At 44.7% G+C, this 17,600-nt stretch overlaps 1 protein-coding gene across 1 annotated transcript in view; it reads left to right on the top strand.

Moving 5' to 3' along the window:
- SPIN1 (spindlin 1) overlaps positions 1 to 17,600 on the top strand; it is a 50,438-nt gene that overhangs the window by 6,847 nt on the left and 25,991 nt on the right. The window contains exon 2 of the mRNA XM_008055449.2: positions 478 to 687. Coding sequence (XP_008053640.1) covers positions 636 to 687 — 52 coding nt within the window. The 5' untranslated portion in view covers positions 478 to 635. The remainder of the gene's footprint in view (positions 1 to 477; positions 688 to 17,600) is intronic.

Below are 17,600 nucleotides of genomic sequence, written 5' to 3'. Positions count from 1 at the left end.
GAGTCTCACTCTGTCACCCAGGCTGGAGTGCAGTGGCACGCTCCCAGCCACTGCAGCCTCGAACTGCTGGGCTCAGGCAGTCCTTCCGCCTCAGCCTTGCAAGTAGCCGGAACTACAGGCGTGCACTACCATGCCTGGCTGATTTTTTTGACTTATTGTAGAGACAAGGTCTTGCCAAGTTGCCCAGGCTGTTCTCATGCAATCCACTCGCCTTGGCCTCTCAAAGTGCTGGGATTACAAGCTTGAACTGCTGCGCCCAGCCTCTCTTTTTCTTTGAAGGGTCTGTCGCCTCCTTCTTTCTACTTTGTTCTGTCCTTCTTAGGAGCCCAGGTTTTAGGAAATAAAGGGAATTGCTTTGGGACAAAGCGCATTTTGGCTAATACTTATGTTTGAAATTTCATGTTATGTTTAATGTCTCGCTGGGCATAAGTGTGCTCTCTCGATGCTCTAGTAATGAACTGTTTCACTATTTTACAGAGTGCCTGTGATTTCACGTATTTTTGCCGAATTTGTAAAAGAGACACTTGGATGGTGGATTAACGAGAACACTAACATTCTGTGACAAGTTTCAAATTGGAGAATATTGAATTTTCACCCTAGTCCAGCAGCTCTGCTGCTCACATAAATACAGATGAATGAAGACCCCATTTGGAAAGACACCTGGCCAGCGGTCCAGAGCTGATGCAGGTAGGCAACACGCTTCTGTGCATATTTCATAGAATGCATTTGAAACAAGTGTGAAGTGGAGGCGTGCTTTCCACATTGTACCTAGTGGTTTGCTACTTTCGAAGCTTGGCGGTTTCTCGTGTTTTGTACATGTACACGTAGGAAGGAGCAGATTTGCTTTTCTTAAAAGGGGAGGTTACATCAAAGTTTTTTTCTTGTATGATCTTCTGGCAAGTTGTACGTATCCAGTGAACTCAGCAAGTGAATTGTAAATATCTGTTTAATAGGATTATAGTAAAGAAGTGAGTTCTTTTTGGAAGAAAAACTTAAAGTGAGGTGTCAGATGAATTGGGTTTAGTGAGATTTAGTATATTGAGAGCAGCTTTAGGAAAAAAGATAAACTCAGAATTTCTTGTATGTTTATTTGAAGGAACTTTATTGGCATGGACATTATAATTAAAATTACAGTAATTCTCTTACTTTTGTGGCACATAGCTAATACAACTTACATAGAAGTTTAGACTTTTTACCCCTTTAAAAAACAAAGATAAACACAAAATTTTTTTTTGAGTCAGAGTCTCACTCCATCGCCAAGGCTAGAGTGCAGTGACATGCTCACAGCCACCCCAATGTCAACCTGCTGGGCTCCGGCGATCCTTCACCTCAACCTTCCAAATAGCTGGAACTATAGGCTCATACTACCATGCCCGGCTAATTTTTGATATTGTAGAGGTGAGGTCTTGCCAAGTTGCCCAGACTGGTCTCAAACCCACGGGCTCAGGCAGTCCACTTACCTCGGCCTCCCAAAGTGCTGGGATTATAGGCTGAGCCACTGAGCCCGACTGATAAACAAAATCTTATAAGATATACTATAAAATAGGTAAGTGATTTTTTTTTTGGGAGGATTTAACATTCTTCTACATTTCAGGCATACATTTGAACATTGGAAGAGTCTATCATGACATTTTAAGGTTCTTTGATAAATGAATCTAAGGATTAACGCTAGCAAAATTAGTACTATAAAATTGGTTATTATGCGATTTTTGATATTTGTTTACTAAAGTATTTGGAGTTCTTTGTAGGGGAACCACAAGGATTAAGAGTTATAAGCACCCCGTATCTTTTTTTTTTTTAAGTTGGAGTCTCACTCTGTCGCCCAGACTGGAGTGCAGTGGCCGCTCCGGCTACCGCAGCTTTGACCTGCTGGGCTCCGGCGATCCTTCCGCCTCAGCCTTCCCAGTAGCCGGAATTACAGGCATGCGCTACCATGCCCGGCTGATTTTTTGATTTATTGTAGAGATGAGGTCTCGCTGCCCAGGCGGGTCTCGAACCCGCAGGCTCAGGCAATCTACTCACCTCAGCCTCCCAAAGGCGCGGGATTACAGGCTGAGCCACTGAGCCCGGCTAGCACCTCATATCTTTATTTTAACTTCTTTTATAAAGATAATATTGATATAATTGTTCACTATTTATCAATGATTCATTTGCGTTAGTGGTGACTGAGTGTAGTCATCTGAGAGCTGCTCATTCAGAATCTCAGCCCTCTATTAGCTATGCAGACGATGGTTCCCTCCCCTCCCCACCCTACTGCCCTTCCCTTTTTCTCTCTGTGTCTCCCACCCCCCATCGGGTCTCATTCTGTCACCTAGGCTGGAGTGCAGTGCAGCCTCCCCAGACTGTGCTCAGGTGATCCTCCCACCTCATCCTCCTGAGTAGCTGGGACTATAGGTGTATGCCATCAAGCCTCGCTAATTTTTTTATTTTTTGGAGAGACGAAGTCTTGCTATGTTGCCTAGGCTGGCCTCAAACTCTTGGGCTCAAGCGATTCTCCTGCCTTAGCCTCTTCAAGTACTGGAGTTACGGGCATGAGCCACTATGCCTGGTCAAAGCTGGTTGTTTTTTAGTCTTCTTGAATCTATTTTCTCATCTGTATACATGGGGACTGTTAATATACCTATTGGGGTTAAAGACTAGATGATATATGTGTCAAGTTGTTTAACTAGGTGCCTGACAGTTGCAATATTGTTGATCATACTGTTTACAATAAAATATTTTTATTTCTTCTCATTATTTGGAAAAATTGCCATCAGGAGTTATTGACCAGAGAAACCTCTTAGGTCTTTGTCACTTGAAATTGTAATTCACTTCCCATTTCATTTATGTATACTATTCCAAACTCAACGTCTCTATCCCCTTTATTGATGAAGAAGTCCTCCCCTTGTTAGGAGAAAAGCTGCCTGATTAGCAGTGATGTCAAGTGTGGTGTAAGTAACTGAAGGAACTAAACCAGAGAGACTATGTTTTTAAGGGAGAGATGATTAATTCTGTAGGTGCTTTGGTCTTACGTTTTCTCCTTTGATGTTTCCCACAGCATATGACATAGGGCTAAAGGCAAAGTAGGTTGTGGGTCGAGTCTAGTTGGCCTCTTGTTCGATGTTATCGCATAAGAGACTGTGGGGCTGTTTCTTCCTTATCAGTGCTGTGTGGCTCAGTATTCTCTTACCTAGTCAGTACAGCACCTCTGGCCACCAGGATGCAGGAGAGGAAGGGAACGCTTCCTACACACAGCAAGCAGTTTCGAAAGCAGACACCTTCCCAGTCCCCTGGGACTCATTCGACATACCTGCAGTTTCTATTTTGAACATTAACTTCGGTTTCCTACCTGTATCACTGTGTTGGAATTTAGTCGGTTACTAACGTCATAATTTGTGCATGCCTAAGGACATTGGGCGGCAGCAAGTAGTAATACAGTGTTAGTTCTGTTTCACGTGTTTTTCCCTAGGTGTTAGCCTCCCCCCCTTTTTTTTTTACTAGTTTTCCAAAGATTGCAATATGTTCCATTTATGACATTATTATTGTTATTATTTTTTTTGGTTGGAGTCTCACTCTGTCACCCAAACTGGAGTGCAGTGGCATGCTCACGGCCACCGCAGCCTCAACCTACTGGGCTAGGGTGATCCTTCTGCTTCAGTCTTCCAAGTAGCTGGGACTACAGGAACACACCACTGCAACCAGCCAATTTTTAAATTTATTGCAGAGATGAGATCTCGCCAAGTTGCCCAATTTGTTCTGGAACCGTGGGCTCAGGCAGTCCTCTCACCTCGGCCTCCCAAAGTGCTAGGAGTACAGACTTGAGCCACTGTACCCGGCCTTATGCCGTTCTTTAGTCATATTTATGGTTCAGAGAATAACAGTAACATAGCAGTTATTCATGTACCCTGTACTCAAGTTTAACAAATATTTTTGTCCTTGTTACCTTTTTTTAGGAAACTTATTTTTAGTTATCACATTAATAAAAAATCGTCATATTTGAAGATGTCAAGTAGTGCTAAAAGCCTTATTAACACAAACCGTAGGTACTCCAGATGTAATACTTTTAACTCATTTTGATTTTTACCTTTTTAATTTTGTAAATAATAAAGAGTATATGGATTCCTCTTGATCCATTAATCCTAGATACTGTGTGTGTTGACTTTCTCTTGAGGATTTTGGCAGTTTTTATGGAACTAGTCTTCTAAAGAATGTTTTTGGCTAAAATTGTATGTGTTGTTTCTTTTGTAATTAACATAAATATTGAACTCTATTGAGCCAAGTAATACAGCACACTCTTCTGGTAGGTCATCTTGCTTTCCTTGGAGTTTAATGGTTGCTTTTCTTTTCTGTTTGCTTGAATTCCTTAGAGATTTGGCCTCATAAACTCTCCAACAGCTTTGTAAACCCCTTAGTATACTTCCTGCACAGTCAAGTGTGGTAGGTAATCCATCTGTAGCACCTTTTGTTTTTTTATAGCTTGTGTTGATTGCTTTTAGATCTGTTCAGTATTGCCACCCTAGGAATTCCTTTTTTCTCATTTTTATGTTGGATTCTCTGTGTTTCGTGGATACTCTGTCCTCTCTTTTTTTTGCTGCGTACTCTTGTCTAGGGGAAGCATGCACATCTTCAAGAATGTTCAAGAATAGGCAGTGAGTGGGTTGATTGAGCTGCAGGTGGCGTGTATTCACTCATATTTTCTACTTTTGTGCATGTTTGAGATTGTAATAACTTTTCAAAAATGTACATAGAGGATGGTTTTTTGAGACCTTGCATTGGCATTGTCTTTATTCTGTCCTCATGCTCAGTCAGTTCTTTGGCTGGTTAAGTTTCTTGACAGGAGTGTTTTTCAGTTAAAAAAGAATTTTTTTTGAGTCGGAATCTCACTTTGTGGCCCAGCCTGGAGTGCAGTGGCACGATCACAGCTCACCGCAGCCTCAACTTGGGCTTAGGTGATCCTCCCACCTCAGCCTTCCCAGTAACTGGGACTCCAGGCATGCACTACCACCCTTGGCTAATGTTTCGACTTTTTTGTGGAGACGAGGTCCCGCTATGTTGCCCAGGCTGGTTTTGAACTGCTGAGCTCAAGTAGTCCTCCCACCTTGGCCCCCCAAAGTGCTGGGATTACAGGCAATGAGCCATTTTGCCCAGCCAATTTTTTTTTCTTATCCTTTGTGTGTGTCCAGTGATTTATTCCTCTTTTTGGAAGCGTTTAGAATTGTCTTTATGTATCTAAAACTTTATGACAGTATATATTAGTGTGTATCTTTTTCAGTAATTATACTAGACTTTCAATCTTTAGATCTATTCTTTAACAATGTGGAATTTTGTGCGCCGCCTCCTCCTCCCCACCCAGTTTATTTTGTCTTCTCATTCTTTCTGGGGGAATTTATTGAATTTCTTTTTCATCCTTTTTAAAATTTCAATCAGCAACTTAAAATGCAAGAAGCATCCCCCCACCCACCCACCTTTTTTTTCTTTAAAGAGATGGGGTCCATGTTGTTCAGGCTGGTCTTGGAGCTTCTGGGCTCCAGTGATGCTCCTGCCTCAGCCTCTTGAGCCACTGGGGCTACAGGAGTGTGTCATTTTGGCTGGCTTCTGTAAGTTCTCATACTTGGGAACTGCTTTTATCTATGAAATAAACATCTCAGGAGATGTACATTACTCTTTTAGAAAGCTATTTTGGTATTAGCTAGGCTGCTTATGAGTTTCTTGTGTCTCCTGTTGTTAGTCTCTGTTTCATTTGGAGGCGTCCCTTAAGTCTCTTGATGCTAGACTGACCCCCTCTAGCAAGGCACCAAGAAGCTGATGGGAACCTGTGAGGAGGTGACTCTTGTTGCCTGGTAGACTTCATTTACTTTTTTGGGTACCCCAAGGGTTTATATTTGTTCCTCTGGAGTTGGTCTGTGATATTTCTGACTTGGATGATGATCATCTTCGTACAGCTGGAAGGGGCTCACTCTCGGATTGTCTGATTTCTCTCTTAATGTTGTGTAGTGATATGCCCTCACCTTCTCCTGACTTTGCACCCTCAGAGTCATCTGTCATGCAAAGCTGAGCTAATAACATTTGCTGAGCGACAGGCAGAGTATCGCTTTGATAGACTCCCAGTGACATTTTAAGAGAGGGAAAGGCACAGTGAGTCCTGACTTACATCGTCCGTAGTTTCTTGGAAACTGCGGCGTTCAGCATGACAGAACCATTGTTTCATGTCACCCTTAAGCGTAAAAAGCATTGAACCAAAGAACATTAGTCAGGGATCTGCGTTATGTGTTTCCCTTAAAGTCGCAGGTGTCAGGAACCTGTCTACAACAGGAAGTGCGAGTGTAGTGGACTCGCGGAAGGAATACGGCATGGGGTTGGGAGTCCGTAGGTGCGTGGACGGGTCAGCTGGCATTTTTACTCCAGATGAGTTCCTGACTCAGGCACTGGTCTTGGTCCTTGGAGCATCTGAGTCTGCACGACGTTCAGTTGAGGTCATTGGTCTCGTTTTGGCACTTGTGTCTGAGTGAGCCTCTGTGAAACAGTTCCGGTTGCAGTTTGTTTCTCTTCTATATCACAGTTTAGTGAAGTGTAACTTTTGGAGTCATGGAATAGTCTATTTGGTAGATTATGGTTCTATTTAGTTTTTTCACTTCAGCAAGTAGATATAATGAAGAGGCCTCGTGAGGAATCTTGTTCCATGGGAAAGTCAGTGATTATCAGATGGCTGATATAACCCCACTTTTGGTGAGAAACTGGTGCCAGTGCCCAGTTAACATCTACTGTGTTGCTTTCTGGACATTGCGGTATGTATTGGGGTCTCTCCCTCTGTGGTATCCGCAGCACTGTTCGTTGCTTTTTACAGCTGACTGGTGCTCTGTTGCATGACAGTGTTGTGTTCGCGTAGTCAGTGACCCCTTGTTACTGGACATGTGGCTTGTTTCTACCGTTTTGCTGTTGCAGGTAATAGCGGCAATGGCTACTTGTTCACAGGTCTTGCCATTGTGTCACCCCATACATTTCTGGAAGGAGAAGTGCGTCACACCCTAAATTCATGTGCAATAAACACCAGACTCCCCTCACAGACGTTGTGGTTTTTGTATTCGAACCAGCAATATGTAAGGATTTCTCTCTCTCCACAGTCTTACCAGTGGGTATGTTATCATGTGTGTGAATTTGTGTCTCTCACAGTTGAGAAATGTGTCTTGGCATAGTTTTTATGTGTGAGGCTCAGGTCCTTGTCTTTTTTTTGAGTTGGAGTGTGACTCCGTCGCTCAGGCTGGAGTGCAGTGGCACGCTCACGGCCACCCCAGCGTCGACCTGCTGGGCTCTGGTGATCCTTCCGTCTCAGCCTTCCAAGTAGCTGGAACTGCAGGTGTGTGCAACCATACCTGGCTACGGTCCTTGTCTTTTTTTTTTTTTTTTTGAGTTGGAGTCTCACTCTGTTGCACAAACTGGAGTGCAGTGGCTGCTCCCGGCCGCCGCAGCCTCGCCTGCTGGGCTCCGGCGATCCTTCCGCCTCAGCCTTCCGAGTAGCCGGAATTACAGGCGTGCGCTACCACGGCCGGCTGATTTTTTGATTGATTGTAGAGATGAGGTCTCGCTGCCCAGGCGGGTCTCGAACCCGCCGGCTCAGGCAATCCACTCACCTCAGCCTCCCAAAAGCGCGGGATGACAGGCTGAGCCACCGAGCCCGGCTGGTCCTTGTCTTTTACAGGCCTGTGTGACCTGCCTTTTTGTTGGTCACATCCATCTTTCCTCTTTACTTGTCCAGGCTCTTGTGTTAGGGTTGCCAAGCTCTAGTCTGTGGTATGGGCTATTTCTCTTACCCTGGTGTGGTGTGAGGTCAGCTTCTTGGAGATGGCCTTTCTGGAGTCCCTGGCCTCCTTCCTCCGTCAGCTTCCACGACAAATCATTCTGGAACTTTTACGTGCCTCGGTTTTATCTGTGGTTTCCTGAATTCTCTCTTCACGTAGCTTTTCTTTTCTTATTTCTTGATGTGTCCTCCAGTAACTTCCAAAGGGGATGGATGTGGAATGCAGGTTTTAGCCCATATCTGTATGGAAATTTATATGCCCTCAGTTGGTGACGTAGCTGGGTGTGAAATTCAGGGTTCGGAGTCACTTTGCTTCATCTTTGAAGGTTTCACTCCTTGTCATCTAGCCTAGTGTGTTTTTTCCCCCCTTTTTTTCTTTTTTACTCTCCTAAGAGATGAGGTCTCACTATGCTGCCCAGCCTGAACTTGGAACTCCTGGACTTAACTGATCCTCCTGCCTCAGGCTCCTGTGTAGCTGAGACTACAGGTGTGCTCCACTGCTCCTGGCATTCTAGCCCAGCGTTGATGACAGAAGAAGTCTAGACTAAGGTGTTTTTGAACTTTCAGTTTTGGAATCGTTTAGTACCTCGTTTTTAGAAAGGATTTTAAAAACAGACCTTATTTTTGAAAGCAGTTTTGGTTTCAAGCAAAAGGGAGCGAGAAGTACGTGTCCGGAATGTTCCCACATGGCCTCCCCGCTCTCAGCGTCTCACACAAAGTGGTGCATTTTTCAGTTGACAAACTGGCATTGTCACCAAAGTCTGTAGTTTCCAGCAAGATTATTCTGTTATCCTTGTGTTTCCCTGCCCAAAAGCCCCTGTGTGCCCATTATTCATCCCTCTCTCTCCCCTGAGCCCTGGCAAGCGCTGATCTTTACTTTCTCCTTGGTTTTGCCTTTCCGGAATGTTAGGTCATGCAGTTGGAATCAGACAGGATGTGGCCTTTTTAGACTGGCTTCTTTACATAGCCATATGGACTTAAGTTTCTTCCATGACTTTTCATGGCTTGGTAGCTCGTTTCTTTTCAGCGCTAAATAAAACTACATTGTCTGATGTACCAGTTTATCCGATCACCCACTGAACGAACATCTTGGTTGTTTCTAAGTTTTGGAAATGATGAATAGAGCTACTCTAAGTATCTGTGTGCAGGTTCTTCTGGAGGCAGACAATTTTGACTCATTTGGGTAAATATCAAGGAACACAGTTGCTGGATTATATGGTAAAACTGTCAGAATGGTTGTACCATTTGCATTCCCACAAGCTGTCAATGAATTTCTGTTGTTCCACATCCTTGCTAGCACTTGGTGGTGTCATTGTTTGAGATTTTGGCATTTTAATAGGTGTAGGATAGCGTCTTGTTATTTTAACCCTTTGTACTTGGAGACGTCTCTTGGATTACCTACCAGCAACCCAACTGCACTTTTTTTATGAAGTAGTGAAAAAATGAATCACTTCATTTGAAGTAGTCTAGTGTTGGGACAGAATATTTTATTGTAATGATATTTGGGGGCTTATGATGGAACTTTGGATACTGAGGAACTTGTTAATGACCAAAAAAATCCAAATGTTATGCCTTATATTTTTCCGGCATGGGAAACAGTCACCGACACAACATTGCAGGTTCATTGATACATGTTGTGCAATAGGAATTTGTTTGATGTCTTCCACCTGGTGTCTTTCTACTTGAGCGGACAAAGTCTCATTTCCTTTCTTCCACAATAATAATACGTAATTTATTACCCAGTCTGTGCACCAGTATGAAAGCACCTCACAATTCTTTCCTATATAACGCCAGCTGAATTTTTTTTTTACATGTATCTTAGTATATATTCCATCTCTGTTTGCTATCTTGTGCAATCTGAATGGAAACCTTTAGGGAAACACATAGTTTCGCTAAATTTGCACCGGCATTAGTTTGTCCTGTATAATTGCCAGCAATCTCTTTATGTCCACTGAGAGGGGATGTTCCAGCGGTTTGCTACACTTCAACGTCCCCTCAGGGGACATCCAAGTGCAGAGGGTTAATTTTCAATTTGTCAATGACACGTGAGTTTCATAAGCTTATTTGCCACCTGTAACTCTTCTTAGGTGAGGTGTCTGTTTAGATCTTTTGCCTGTTTTTAAGTCATATTGTTAATTGTTAAGTCTTTCTGCTAAATTTTAAGGAGCTCTTTATCACTTGGACAGCAGCTCCTTGTCAAATACGCATTTTCTCCTGGTCTCTGCTTGTCTCCCATCCTCTCGACAGTATCTGTGTAGAGCCTGAGTTCCAAATGCCAGTGAAGCACAGCTCGCGCCTTACTGCATTTGCAGGTTGTTGTGCCTTTGGTGTGGTAGCTAGAGGGTCGGCTTGAGGCCCTTGGCTGGTAGATTTGCCCTGTTTGCTTCTGAGGAGTTTATGCTTTGTGTTTCACACTTATGTGTATGATCTGAAGTCTCACTCTGTCACCCAGACTGGAGTACAGTGGCACACTCCCGGCCACCGCAACCTTGACTTGCTGGGCTCTGGCGATCCTTCCACTCAGCCTTCCAAGTAGGTGGAACTACAGACGTGTGCTACCATGACCGGCTAATTTTTTGATTTATTGTGGAGATGAGGTCTCGCCAAGTTACCCGGGTGGGTCTCGAACCCACAGGCTCAGGCAATCCACTCACCTTGGCTTCCCAAAGCGCGGGATTACAGGCTGAGCCGCCAAGCCCGGCTGTGATCTGTTTTGATTTAATTTTTGTGAAAGTTCATGTCTAGAGTCATTATTTAATTTTCCCCCCTTTTTTGCATGTAGATGGCTAGTTGTTCCAGCACCATTTGTTAAAAAGACTATCTTTTTCCTTTTGCTCCTTCTAGATCAGTTGACTGTATTCATGTAGGTCTGTTTCTGGGTTGTTGCTTCTGTTTTATTGCCCCATTTGTCTTTTCTTCCTCCAGTACCAAGTGTAACTTTGTACTCGTTTTGAGGTTGGATTGTGTCAGCACTTGGGCTTTGACCTTCTCCTGCAATGCTGTGTTGTACGTTCGGGGGCTGTTGCCTCCCGGTGTCCACTTCAGAATCAGCTTGTCAGTATGCACCACATAACTTATGGGGTTTTGAGGTTGCGTTTACTCTGTAGATCCTGTTGGCAAGAACTGACATCTTGGAGGCAGGCTCAGTCTTCTTGTCTGTGGACACCATTGCCTCTTCTGGGTAGTTCTTTGCTTTCTTTCATCTGACTTTTCCTGTTTTCCCTCGGTGGAGCTTCTACATGAATTCTCATTTTAATAATTTCTGTGGTCTGTTTTTAGTCTTACTTAGCCTGTCTAGAGATTTATCAATTTTGGTAATTTTCAAAGATGCCCTGGGCCCAGTGGCTCAGGCCTGTCATTCCTGCACTTTGGGGGGCAGAGGTGAGAGGATTGTCTGAGCCCAGGGATTTGCAAACAGCCTGCGTAACTTGGCGAGACCTCATCTCTACAGTAATTTAAGAAAATGAACCGGGCATGGTGGCACATGCCATAGTCCCAGCTACTTGAAAGACTGAGGTAGGAGGATCACCTGAGCCCAGCAGGTCGAGGCTATAGGGTGGCCATAAGCGTGCCACCGCATTCCAGCCTGGGCGAGGGAGTGAGACTCTGAATCAAAAGAAAAATAAGAAAGATGTAGCTTTTGGTTGAGTTGAGTTTTCTCTGTTGATGTTCAGTTTTCTGTCTTACTGATTTCTGCTCTAGTTTTTATAATTTCCTTATTTTGGATTTAGCTTACTCTTTTTATGGTTTCCTAAATGGAAGCTTAGATTATTGATTTAAAATTTTTCTTTTTATAAAATACTTGCATTCATTGTTGTACATTTTCTTTTAAGCACTGCTTTTGCTGTGCTTCACAAATTCTGGAGAGTTTTGTTTTCATTTTCATTTAGTTCAGAATATTTGTAAATTTCTTTTGGGGGTTCTGCTTTGACCCACGTATTTAGAAGTGTGTTGCTTCATTTCCAAGTATTTTGCGATTGTCACCTATCTTTCTGTTATTGATTTCTAGTTTAATTCTATTGCAGTATAAGAGCATCCGCTATATGGTTTCTTTTAAATGTGTGAAGGGGTGTTTTATGGCTTTTGATGTGATCTGCCTTGGTGAGTTTTTCCGTGTGAGCTTGGGAAGAATTTGTGTTCTGCTGTTCCTGGGTGAAGTGTGGTCTGTCGGTACCCCTCAGTCCAGTTGCTGATGGTGCTGGATTTTCTGCCTTCTGAATCTGTCCATTAACTGACAGATGTTGATGTCTGTCCCCTCATACAGGCTGAGCATCCCTAATCCAAAAATCCACAATACTTCCAAATCTGTAGCTTTTTGCGTACTGACACGATGCTACAGCAGGCACTGGTGAAGATGATGTTAACACTGCAGAGAAAGTGCCTGCAGACAACAAAAACGTGTGATTGGCTTGTCATTGAGGGACTAGCGTAGCGTGCATTCATAACAGAACAAAAAATCATGTCACTTTATAACATCGAAGAGAGACTTCTTAGGCAAAGCAGTTGTTCACGAGGCAGATGATGCTAGAGGAAATGTTTAAAAAAGTCGTCCAGCAGAATGTCTGCTCGTCCCTGGAGGACTTGCTTCCTGGTCCCTCAGCTGCTTCGGAGGTTTTGTCCCTCTGAAAAAAATACCATGCAGTGTGCGGTAGTTGCCTTTCAGCCAGAACACAGCATCCGGGTGGAGCCTGAAAGCCGACCTCTGTTAGGTGTCGCAGCTGTTTCGCAACTGAGGCAGAGGCTCTGGAAAGGCTGCTGGGCTGCTTCGTTGCCCTGGATGCATTATTTCACTGCATTAATGGTGTGTGTCATACTTTTAACTGTTAAGAAGTTAGGGGCTGGGCTCCGTAGCTCAGTCTGTTGTCCCAGCACTTTGGGAGACCGAGGTGAATAGATTGCCTGAGCCCACGGGTTCGAGACCAGCCTGGGCAACTTGGCAAGACCTTGTCTCTACAATAAATAAACAAAATAAAAATTAGCTAGGCATGGTAGCACACACCTGTAGTTCTGGCTCCTTAGAAAGCTGAGGCAGAAGCATTGCCGGAGCCCAGCAGGTTGATGCTGGGGTAGCCGTGAGTGTGCCACTGCACTCCAACCTGGGCGACGGAGTGAGACACTCAAAAAAACAAAAACAAAAACACCCAAAAAACTTATGTATCAGTAAGTGTGGGGAAATCATCATTGTCTGTAGCATATAAATTTAGAGTCCGGGAGGATGGTGATACCAAGCAGCCCCAGCTGGTCTGTGTGAATGGCGGAGACAGGGTCACTTTGATTTCTGATGGTTCCGTTTGCATAAACTTTGTTTCATGCACAGAATTATTAGGAACTCTGTATGAAATCACCTTGAGCTGTGTATATCAGGCATATATGAACATACATGAATTTTGTGTTTCGGTTTGGGTCCTATCGCAGGATACCTTATTATGTATTTGCAAATATTCTAAAATTGAAACCACTCCCTGGTCCCAAGCGTTTTGGATAAAGGAGACTCAGCCTGTGGCAACTTCATCTCTTTCTCTGGGCAGTTCTGTTGGCTTTTCTCTCCCATGTTGTGATGCTGTTGTTAGGTATATACACAGTAAGAGTCATGTTTTCTTGGAAGATTATGTAACCCCTCCTCTTTATTCTGGATAGCATTTTTTTTTTATTTTTTAACTTTGAAGCCGATTTTCTCACATATCAGTATATTGTAGCTTCTAGCTTTCTTTTGATTATTGGTAGCATGCTGTTTTTTCTCCATTCATTTACTTATAATTTATGTGTCTCTTCTTATTTAAAGTGCGTGAGGTTGTATCTTGGCTTTTTTTTTTTTTTATTAACCATTTTAACAGTTTGTCTTTTAATTGGTGTAGTTAGACCATTGACATTTAAAATGATCCCTGGTACAGGTGGATTCTTATCTTCCCATATTTGTTACTAGTTTTCATTCAAACTTTTTTAGTGATTGCCCTAGAGTTTACAGTCTACCTTTGCAATGAAGCCAAATCGGCTTTGAGATAACACTGTATTGCTTCAGGGGTAGTACAAGCACTTTAGGATGCCAGAACAGGCAGCCCTGCATACCTTTGGGTTTCACATCCTTGGGTTCACCCAGTCACAGATGGATAATATCCAGCAGAAGGACATGTGCACTGTTGCAGTTACTTGCGACACAGTGCAGGTAGCTTTTGCATCACATTGGCATTATCAGTGATCCAGAGATGATTTGAAGCACACCGGCTGCATACAGAGGCTGCCCCCTTTTGAATGCGCGGCTTGCACTTACGGATTTCCTTGGTGTCTGGCATTTCCTGCAAGGCATGTCTGCTGGCAAGGCCTTTTGCCAAGTTTTATTTGTCTGAGACGATCTCCCAGCACTTTATGTGTTTTATTTTGTTATGTTTTTGAGTTGGAGTCTCACTCTGTCGCCTGGTTGGAGTGCAGTGGACACTCACAGCAGCGTTGAGCCGCTGGGCTCTGGGGATCCTTCCACCTCAGCCTTCCAAGTAGCCGGAACTACAGGTGCACGCTGCCACTCCTGGCTAATTTTTGATTTATTGTAAAAACGAGGTCTTGCCAAGTTGCCCAGTCTGGTCTCGAACCCATGGGCTCAGGTAATCCACCTGCCTCGGCCTCCCAAAGTGCTGACGACAGACTGAACCACTGAGCCCAGTCTCTCCCAGCACTTCAAATGTTGTATCTCATGCTGTTCTTGCTTGCGTGGCTTCCAAGGAGAAAACTGATGGAATGGAATTCCTTGCTTCTCTGGGGTAAGATGGCTTTTTTCCCTCGGGTTTCTTGTAAGACTTTTTTTCTTTGATTTTCTGCAGCTTGAATGCAATGTGCCTTGGAGTAGTTTTTTTCTGGCATCTCTTCTTCTTGGTGTTCTCTGAGCTTTCTGGGTTTGCGGCTTGATGTCTGACGTTAATTTCTGGGAGATTCTCAGTCATTGTTTCACATCTTGCTTTTGCTCTTTCCTGTCTTCTTGTGCTTCCTTCCAGAGCGTGTAAGTTATATCTTGTGTACGTGGTGCTTGTCCCACAGTTCTTGGATGTTCTGGGGTTTTTAGCTTTTTTCCCCCAGTTTTGGAAGCTTCTTTTGACATGTCCTTAAACTCAGAGGTTCTTTGGTTAGTCTGTCCAGTCGACTGATGAGCCTAGGAAAGAGAGTCTTCATTTCTGTTACAGTGTTTTTGTCCGTTACCGTTTTTGGTTCTTAGAATTTTCACCTCTCTCTTTATGGTCTCTCTTTTTTAATACTGTTTGTCCTTTCATGCTGTTTATTTGTTAGAGACCTTAGCATATTAATTACAGTTAAATTCCTGGCCTGGTGGCCAGGCTCGGTTGCTCAGCCTATAATCCCAGCAGTTCGGGAGGCTGAGGCGAGCGGATTGCCTGAGCCCGCGGGTTCGAGACCCACCTGGGCAACTTGGCGAGACCTCATCTCTGCAATAAGTCAAAGAAATTAGCCGGGCGTGGTAGCATACACCTGTGGTTCCAGCTACTTGGAAGGCTGAGGCGAAAGGATCGCCAGAGCCCAGCAGGTTGAGGCTGCTGGGAGCGTGCCACTGCACTCCAGTCTGGGTGACAGAGTGAGACTTCAGCTCAAAAACATAAAATACACAATCAGAAAAAAAACTTCCTGCCTGGTAATTCCAACATCCCTGCCATATCTGAGTCTTTTGTTTTTGAGTCAGGATCTCACTCTGTTGCCCTGGCTGGGGTGCAGTGGCACCATCATGATCACGATGCTCACAGACTTGACCTCAGCTGATCAGTCACTTCCACCTCAGCCCCTGGAGTGCTGGGACTACAGGCGTGTGCCACCGTGCCTGGCTCATTTTTTGTTTCTTCTGTAGAGATGACGTCTTGCTGTGTTGCGCAGGCTGGTCTCAAACTCTTGGGCTCAAGCAGTCCTCCCACCTCGGCCTCCCAAGGTACCTGACCTTGCTCTGTTACCTTTTTGTTTTTGTTTTTATTTTTTCTTTTTTTTTGAGTTGGAGTCTCACTCTGTCGCCCAGGCTGGAGTGCAGTGGCCACTCCCGGCCACCGCAGCCTCGACCTGCTGGGCTCCGGCGATCCTTCCGCCTCAGCCTTCCGAGTAGCTGGAACTACAGGCGTGCGCTACCACTCCCGGTTAATTTTTTTATTTATTGTAGAGATGAGGTCTCACCAAGTTGCCCAGGCGGGTCTTGAACCCGCGGGCTCAGGCAATCCACTCACCTCAGCCTCCCAAGGGCGTGGGATTACAGGCTGAGCCACCGAGCCCGGCTTAGTTTTTCTTTTTTTGGAGTCAGAGTCTCACTCTGTCACCCAGGCTGGAGTGCACAGACATGCTCATGGCCAGATAGCCTCGACTTGCTGGGTTCAGGTGATTCTTCTGCCTCAGCCTTCCAAGTAGCTGGAAGTACAGATGCGTCACCATGCCAGGCTAGTTCTTCTTGATTTATTGTAGAGATGAAGTCTCTCCATGTTGCTCAGGCTGGTCTCAAATCCCTGGACTCAGACAATCCTCTCACCTCCATCTTCCAGTAGGTGCTGGGATGACAGGTGTGAGCCTCTGTGCCCAGCCATCTTTTACATTTTAGTATGCTTAGGATTCTCTTATTGGAAGGCTCACATGATTTTTGGGGAAAGGAGCTGCTGTCACTAGGTCTTTGGCAATGTGTTGGGAAGCGACTGGGAGCGGAAGTGTTCTATGGTCCTAGGCTCGGGTGTCAGTCGTCTGGTGAGCTGATGTCCCTGGGCTGTGACCTTCAGCTGTGCGACTCGTCGCCCCACCCCTCTGGGACAGCACGACTTGGCCAGGTTCCCCATATCCTGGGGGGCAGACCTCAGGCAGTGTGACGGCCTTCTCCTCTGCCCCCTCCCCCTTGAGTTTTTAACTGTCAGACTTGTCCCTACTGACCTTCCAGCAGTGTCCATTACAGTTCACTTTTGCACTGGTGCCTGTGGAGGTTTCTGATCCTGTAAGCTGGGTCTCTGTCTACCTGTCTCTGCAATCTTTGGACCTTGTGACAGTTAATTTGCCTTGTGACCTCTAGTTCTCTGACCCATCTCACCAGTCTCAGAAGAGGCGGTATTTTAGTTTGTCCAACTTCTTACTTTGTGGGACCGATGGGTAACTTCCAAGCTTTTTAAATACCAGGCCAGAAATTGCAAGTTCTCTTTATTCAAGAGCTGTTTTTGCATGCATGCGTGTGTGTGTTTGTCTGCCTCTCAAGGTCTCATGCTGTTGCCCAGTGTGTGTGTGTGTGTGTGTGTGTGTGTGTGTGTGTGTGTGTCTGCCTCTCAAGGTCTCATGCTGTTGCCCAGGCTGGAATGTTGTGGCATGATCATGGCTCACTACAGCCTTGTCCTCCTGGGCTCAGGTGATTCTTCTGCCTCAGCCTCCTGAATACCTAGGACTACAGGTGTGCCGCCATGCCCAGCTATTTTTTTTTTTTTAAGTTTTGTATAGATAAAATCTTGCTATGTTGCCCAAGCTGGTCTTGAATTCCTAGGCTCAGGCAGTCCTCCTATCTCGGTCTCCCAAAGTTTTGGGATGACAGGCGTGAGTCACTGTGCCCAGCATGTTTTTCTTTTTCATAGCCTCATGTTCTCATTTGTTGTTATGGAATCTTCAGTTTCCTTGAGGATGCCAATTCTTTATACTCATTTTAGTTCTGGGACAGTGGTTTTGCTGGCTCTTGTCCTTCTCAGTCTTGCCGTGTGGCTGCTGATTGTTCCTGTTTGAGGTTCAAGATTGTTTGATATAAATGACTGACTTCTGCGGGGACGGCTGTGAAGTTTAGCCTTTGAGGCATCCTTTCCCAGCCCCCAGCACTCAGGACACCGGCCAGGGT

This window comes from Carlito syrichta, unplaced genomic scaffold, assembly GCF_000164805.1.
Source record: "Carlito syrichta isolate Samal-C Ts95f unplaced genomic scaffold, Tarsius_syrichta-2.0.1 Scaffold301855, whole genome shotgun sequence".
NCBI lineage: Eukaryota > Metazoa > Chordata > Mammalia > Primates > Tarsiidae > Carlito > Carlito syrichta.
The sequence above is the reverse complement of the archived record's forward strand: the minus strand, read 5'-3'. Positions and strand labels throughout refer to the sequence as shown.